Source organism: Armigeres subalbatus, chromosome 1 (assembly GCF_024139115.2).
Source record: "Armigeres subalbatus isolate Guangzhou_Male chromosome 1, GZ_Asu_2, whole genome shotgun sequence".
Classification (NCBI taxonomy): domain Eukaryota; kingdom Metazoa; phylum Arthropoda; class Insecta; order Diptera; family Culicidae; genus Armigeres; species Armigeres subalbatus.
The window spans coordinates 30065476-30072767 of record NC_085139.1 but is presented as its reverse complement, the minus strand read 5'-3'; the positions used below and the strand labels follow the sequence as shown (position 1 = coordinate 30072767).

Sequence of the window (7292 nt, the reverse complement as noted above, 5' to 3'; positions counted from 1 at the left end):
TTTCTATTGCTATAAAACCCAAAGGGTAGAGCCTTCCTCAGTCATTCGATTTCTACCACGTCTAAATTTATCGCACTGGTCAGCAAAATGGTTATCAAGGATAGTGAGTTTGATGATTCGTTAAACTTCGCACTGCTTCGCGGCGACATGGGTTCCAACTGGGACACTGGCAAAGACGAACGCGTAGTGAACGGAACTTTGAATCCGGAAATCATCCAACGAGCCAAAGATAGGGCCGCCCGAGCACAGCTGAATTCAGCGGACGGAGACACATGTGAACTTCACGACCAGTTCTATCGGGACCATAAACTGCTGCTAGTACTGTTCCGAGCTCTTGCGGTGATGCCCATCCTCAGATCGTCACCTGGTAGAATCACTTTCGACTGGAGATCGTGGGCTTCAATCTATGCGTACTGTTTCTATGTTGTTAGCACGGCGGTTGTGCTTGTTGTGGGATACGAACGCGTTAAGATACTGCAGGACACCAAGAAATTTGACGAGTATATCTACGGAATACTATTTGTGATCTTTTTGGTGCCGCACTTTTGGATTCCGTTCGTTGGTTGGGGAGTTGCCAAACACGTTGCTGTCTACAAAACTATGTGGGGTGCCTTCCAGGTTCGTTACTACCGCGTAACCGGAACGAACATGCAATTTCCACATCTGAAACTTCTCATTATCATGATGTCGATTGGCTGCTTAGTGTGCGCAATTGTGTTTCTCATGTCGCTAAGCTACCTTTTGGAAGGGTTCACCTTGTGGCACACTTCCGCTTACTACCACATCATGACTATGTTGAACATGAACAGTGCTTTGTGGTATATCAACTGTCGCGGAATACGGGTAGCCTCCTCGAGTTTGTCGGACCGTTTTCGCAAGGACGTCGCCATTGAGTGCACCGCAGCCATGATATCTCAGTATCGCTTCCTCTGGTTGAACCTCAGTGAACTACTGCAAGCCCTGGGAAACGCCTACGCCCGGACCTATTCCACGTACTGTCTTTTCATGTTTGCTAACATTACAATTGCCATCTACGGAGCGCTGTCGGAGGTGATCGATCATGGTTTTGGGTTCTCGTTTAAGGAAATTGGACTGATCGTAGATACGGTCTATTGTTCAACATTGTTGTTTATATTTTGCGATTGTTCACACCGGGCAACGCTGCAAGTGGCTCAGGGAGTACAGGACACGCTACTCGGAATCAATCTGATGACGGTAGATCATCCGACTCAGAAGGAAATCGATCTGTTTATTCAAGCGATCGAAATGAATCCAGCCATCGTAAGTCTTAAGGGTTATGCCGAAGTGAACCGGGAGCTGTTGACAGCGGTAAGATTTGTGCAAACGATGAAATAAAAAACGACCTAATTTAAAATTTGTTTTTTTTTTCAGAGTATTGGTACCATCGCCATTTACTTGATCGTATTGTTGCAGTTCAAACTATCGTTGATTTCGCAACAATTACCAATCGAACTGATAGAGAGTGTAAAACAAGGACAAAAAAGGGCATGAAAGATTTGTTATACGGGCACTGAATACAACGTGTTAAAGTCGAACGAAAAGCTTGATGAGAAAATTAATAAACTAAACATTAGACATTCATTAATTGCAACAATACACGGTTCGAGGCCGCATCTCTCCATCCTCGAATGCGCCCCACGCTCGCCAAGTCATTTTGCACCTGGTCTGCCCACCTCGCTCGTTGTCTCGTACCTGCCGGATCGGAAGCGAACACCATCTTTGCAGGGTTGCTGTCTGGCATTTTGCAACATGTCCTACCCATCGTACCCATCCGGCTTTAGCTACCTTCTGGATACTGGGTTCGCCGTAGAGCTGGACGAGCTCATGGTTCATTCTTCGCCACCACACACCGTCTACTTGCACGCCGCCAAAGATGGTCCTAAGCACCCGTCTCTCGAATACTCCGAGTGCTTGCAAGTCCTCCTCGAGCATTGTCCATGTTTGATGTCCCTAGAGAGCAACCGGTCTTATTAACGTCTTGTACATGACACACTTGGTGCGGTGGCGAATCTTTTTTGACCGTAGTTTCTTCTGGAGCCCGTAGTAGGCCCGACTTCCACAGATGATGCGCCTTCGTATTTCACGACTGACATTGTTATCAGCCGTTAGCAAGGATCCGAGGTAGACGAATTCCTCGACCATCTCGAAGGTATCCCCGTCTATCATAGCACTGCTTCCCAGGCGGGCCCTGTCGCGCTCGGTTCCGCCCACAAGCATGTACTTTGTCTAGGATGCATTTACCACCAGTTCAACTTTTGTTGCTTCACGTTTCAGGCGGGTGTACAGTCCTGCCACCATTGCAAAACCTGAGCGTTTAAATCTCCCATGATGATTTTGACGTCGTAGCTTGGACAGCTGTCGTACTCACGTTCCAGCTGCGCGTATAATGCGTCCCTATCATCATCAGTGCTTGCGGAATGTGAGCTATGGACGTTGATTATGCTGAAGTTGAACAACCAGCCTCTGATCCTCAACCTTCACATTCTCTCATTGATCGGCCACCACCCGATCATGCGCCTTTGCATATCGCCCATCACTATGAAAGCTGTTCTCGGCTCGTATGTGTTGCCGCAGCTCTGGTAGATATGGTATGATTACCTCTAAACGTTCGCACAATTAATCCCTTCCAACAAACCTCCTGCAGCGCTACGATGAAGTTGAGAGATTTGCAGTTCCACGAACCGAGTTCCAATTGATAGTCCCTTTTTCGTCGCAGTGGTCTTCGCCGATGGTTCCGGTCCGTTCTCTGTTGTTGATTATTCGTTGCGTAAGTTTTTCCAAAGGCTGGCTTGCAGGGCCTGACACCAAACCCCCTAAAATTCCGGAGGATCATTCCTCCTCATTCCCGGTGGACCGTGGTGCACAGTTTCATTTAGAGTCCTTCGCTGGCACTCGGACGAAGGCCCTATTCGTCCAGCAATACGTCTTTTCACTTCACGAGAAACGTCATTGTCACATGTCACAAGCGTTCCAAGGTAAACAAATTCTTCAACAACTTCAAACACATCCCCATCAAGCACTAGCTCAGCACCAACACTACTAGATCTTCCCCTATCTCTACCTGCCACTATGTATTTGGCAGAGTTGTTAAGTCAATCCTCGCCGTCTCCCTCTTCAGTGGGACAAAAGCCTCCACTACTGCTCTGCGATCGATTTCAATGAGGTCGATGTCGTCCGAAATGCCCAAGAGTATATGTGACCGTGTGATGATAGTGCCGTTCCTCTGCACGCCAGATCTCCTAATAGCACACTCGAATGCAATGTTGAACAATAAATTCGAAAGTGCATCACCCTGCTTCAGTCCGTCTAAGGTCAAACAAGGTTGACACTTCGTCTGCAATCCGAATATTTAATTTCGAGCCATCCAGCATTGCACGTATCAGTAATCAGTTTCGCCGGAAAACCATGTTCGAACATTGTTTGCCACAGCTCATTTCTTTTCACTGAATCGTACGCTGCTTGAAGTCAATGAACAGATGTGTGGAATAGTATCATGCGAAAGTTATTATGATCCAAATGAATAAATATTAAAAGAAATAATAAATAAATAAATTAAATGACATAAGATTATTTCAGTTCAAAACGCCAGTTTGGCAAAGCGTTTTCCAACTGCACACAAGGCGACGAAGAACAAATAATTAAAAATATTTATAGGGTTTTTTCGGGAGTTTTTTTTTTTCGAATAATTATTCACTCCAGCAATAGATATTGATTTCATTTAGTGCATGGTGGAAAACTAACTTATAAAAGTGCAGTGAGAATGAGTGAAATGTGTTGATTTTCATGGCGATCCTGGGTGTCTTTCCTAGGAGAAGATGTTGGATTTCCTTCGCCGTATGATTAAGGTAAGAAAATCGTTAGTTCAGATCATAATAGGTATACATTTTTGTTCAATCTCGTTAGGTGATAAGTTCGTTGATTTAAATTATCATTCGCGAGTATTCAGTGATTTAGAATAAATATAAGTACAACAGAAATATTTGTATGTACGATTTAATTACCAAAATCTTGTAAATGACTGCCTGACTTTTTGTCCTGGCCACCTTTTCGCCACCGATTTTTTTTCCAAACTCTCCAACAGCCGAGAGTTTTATTAATGGATCGTTTCTCTTTCACGAACCATTTCCAGATCTCTACACAACTTGGAGTGCGTTAGCATAACATTTATTTTATTTTTCTGGGGCACGTTCTGTGAAGAAGTATCATTTTCAGGAGTAACATTTGAAAAGGAACTATACATAGCTTTGACATTAATTTATTGGGAAACAGTCAGTCGATTTCCTAGGATTCGTCATATCAGCGGATGGCTGGAAATTGGCAGAGGAAAAAATCGTCGCACTCAAGAACTTTCGGAGCCCGGAAACCTTGGCAGAGGTTAAAAGTTTCTTGGGGTTGGTGAATTTCATCGAGAAATTTATTCCTCACCGTGCACAACGGACATGGAGATTGCGAGAGTTGGCGAAATCGGAGAGGTTTTATTGGGACTCGGAACTAGAAGAAGAGTTCGAATACCTTAAAAATGATTCATGGAAAGCAATAACTACACTAGGCTACTACAACAGATATGACGAGACGGAGTTGTTTGTCGATGCGTCGCCATATGGATTAGGAGCCGTATTAGTGCAGTTCGACAAGGAGAATAATCCACGTGTGATTGCTTGCGCATCAAAACCCTCACTATTGCGGAGCAAAAGTATCCCCAAACGCAGAAGGAGGCTTTGGCGGTTGTGTGGGAGTCGAGAAATTTTCAATGTATTTGATGAGCATAACGTTCACAATAAGAACCGATGCCGAAGCCAATGAATTTATATTTGGGGGTCTTCATAGAATTGGCAAACGAGCAGTAACCAGGGCAGAATCATGGGCTTTGAGATTGCAGCCTTATACCTTCAATGTGAAAAGAATTCCAGGGAACCTGAATCTGGCCGATGCACTCTCCAGACTTGTTGTACAGAATCCACCGAGTATATCATTTGACGACGAAGCAGAACACAAGCACTTGCTTTACTTTCTCGACGCAGGTGCGATGGAGTTAACATGGGAGGAAGTAGAATCATTTTCAGAACAAGATGACGAGCTGCATAGCGTCAGGGTTGCGCTTGAAACCGGGTTGTGGGACACCGGACTTCGACAATATGAATCGCAAGCTAAAAATCTTCGTTCGCTCGGAGATTTGGTGTTCAAAACGATCGAGTGGTTCTACCACTAGCATTGCGTCAGAAAGCTATTAAGTCAGCCCATCAAGGCCATATGGGCATATCGTCCACAAAGCGGATAATGAGAGAATATTTCTGGTGGCCTGGTATGAGTAGTGAAATTGAGAAATACGTGAAATCTTGCGAAACTTGCTTGTTGTTGTCAAGGAAGAACCCACCAATTCCCCTGACGAGCAGAGAACTTCCCAGAGGTCCCTGGGAAATTCTGCAGATTGACTTTTTCACGGAAAAAGAATTTGGATTTGGGAGTTCCTGGTGGTAGTTGACACATACTCCAGATACCTACATGTTACGGAAATGAAAAAATTACAGCAGAATCTACTATCGAGGCCTTGAATAAGATCTTTGTTGTGGGGGTACCCGTTGGTCATACAAAGTGACAACGGGCCACCTTTCCAAAGCGAGAAATTCATCAACACGTGGCAAAACAGAGGAATCGCAGTTCAGAAATCAATACCCTTGAGTCCCCAATCCAATGGGGCAATTGAAAGGCAGAACCAAGGTGTAAAAAAAGCACTGGCTGCCTCGAAGTTAGACAACTCTAATTGGAGATTGGCACTCGATAATTATGTTCACAATCATAATAAGGTTAGACCCCTCTCACGGCTTGGAGTAACGCCGTTTGAATTATTAGTCGGATGGAAGTTTCGCGGAACGTTTCCCTGTCTGTGGGAATCTAGCTCCATAACAGAACTTGACCTTGAGGAAATTAGGGAGAAAGACACCTTTTCGAAGCAAGAAAGCAAAAGATATACCGATTGGAGACGAGGAGCCAAGGAATCGGATTTGGGCGTAGGAGACAGGGTGGTGCTTACTCAGCAAAAACGACTAAAATCTGACCCGACATTTGGAACTGAAAAATTCACCATATTAGCAAGAGATGGGGCTAAGATAGTTATCAGGAGTGATCGTGGAGTAATCTATTCACGGAATGTCGGGGACGCCAAAAGGGCGACTGAGATTCTCAATGAGGATCTTCCAGATGACAACGATGGACATGAATCTACTGAAGATCCTAAAAATATTGTAGCAGAAGATGAAGGAACCGGTAAGAATATTTGACTTTAAATCTGTGCCTAATAAAGCTTCATACACTTCATTTTTCATACAGGTTCATCGAAGGAAAAGGATGACCATAACATACATCAGACGGCGAACCAACAAGGGCGACCGAAAAATAAGCGTACCACTAAAATGCCATCCAAATTTGAAGATATGATTTTGTACAATATTTTTGAATAGTACCGAAATTTAACTCTGGTCATTACCATAATTATGTACTGTCATCATAATAAAATATAAAGAAAACAAATACATACTAATACATTTTGTTGGAACCATTACTCCTTGCTAAACTGAAATCGCTCTTCATGGCTGGCAAATAAACAGATCCTTTTGCTCCATGCTTACTTAGCCTTGTTTATCCGCACCACTCATATTTTCTTCAGGGTATAATTAGGATTTTCTTCTTCTCGGTCGTTTTTTGAGTTGGACATATTCTTATTAATCTGGAAAGCTAATGCTGTGTTCTGGGTTTTTTTTCAGCCCGTGAATCTGAGGAGATTCGACATCATGGGCAGAGCAGGAAACCGCACAGGACGTAAGATATCATGAATACGCCATTCTTGCAATGCTAGGTTGGCTTAGAAATACAGCGCTGCACGAAACTATCGGAAAACTAGATATAAAATTGTCGGAAAAGCAAAAACAACGGCGATACTGGACTGGACTGCGGCAAGCGTTTTGTGCGTTTTGTCTGCTTCAGAGGCTCAGTTTTGACATATTGACGTTAATGTCATGTTCGAAAAAACGAGCAAAAAAAGGCCTTTTCATCAGAGACCAGGAACGGCCCTCTGGTGATCGGTATAATGAAACTCTTCAAACACAAAAATAAAGTTGACGCTGAAATTATTGCGCACTTCCCACCTCGTTGGACTCCACACTTCCAATGAGTGTGAGATGTCAAAATCCTTTGTTCTCCCTGTTGGCAGATGAATCGGGTAATAGCGCCAACGAAAGCTGTTGCTTTCGAATGAAACGTGGGCATCTAGAGTT

The 7292-nt window shown here is 43.9% G+C and overlaps 2 protein-coding genes across 2 annotated transcripts; both read left to right on the top strand.

Moving 5' to 3' along the window:
• Position 1: 1 nt before the first annotated feature.
• LOC134223519 (gustatory and odorant receptor 22-like) lies at positions 2 to 1529 on the top strand. The gene is made up of 2 exons (XM_062702692.1): positions 2 to 1329; positions 1393 to 1529. Exons 1-2 carry the CDS (start codon positions 88 to 90, stop codon positions 1510 to 1512), a joined length of 1362 nt encoding a protein of 453 aa, XP_062558676.1. The 5' UTR covers positions 2 to 87; the 3' UTR covers positions 1513 to 1529.
• Positions 1530 to 5047: 3518 nt separating this feature from the next.
• LOC134206070 (uncharacterized) lies at positions 5048 to 6985 on the top strand. The gene is made up of 3 exons (XM_062681750.1): positions 5048 to 5217; positions 5615 to 6285; positions 6349 to 6985. The coding sequence occupies exons 1-3, from the start codon at positions 5048 to 5050 to the stop codon at positions 6477 to 6479; spliced, it is 972 nt and encodes a 323-aa protein (XP_062537734.1). The 3' UTR covers positions 6480 to 6985.
• Positions 6986 to 7292: the final 307 nt, after the last annotated feature.

Excerpts from the sequence above, each read along its gene's own strand:
- LOC134223519 (XM_062702692.1), top strand. The coding sequence starts at position 88 with ATGGTTATCAAGGATAGTGAGTTTGATGATTCGTTAAACTTCGCACTG. Across the intron at positions 1,330-1,392 it reads ACCGGGAGCTGTTGACAGCG|AGTATTGGTACCATCGCCAT; the intron begins GTAAGATTTGTG and ends TTTTTTTTTCAG.
- LOC134206070 (XM_062681750.1), top strand. The coding sequence starts at position 5,048 with ATGGAGTTAACATGGGAGGAAGTAGAATCATTTTCAGAACAAGATGAC. Across the intron at positions 5,218-5,614 it reads GTGTTCAAAACGATCGAGTG|TGACAACGGGCCACCTTTCC; the intron begins GTTCTACCACTA and ends GGTCATACAAAG. Across the intron at positions 6,286-6,348 it reads AGCAGAAGATGAAGGAACCG|GTTCATCGAAGGAAAAGGAT; the intron begins GTAAGAATATTT and ends TTTTTCATACAG.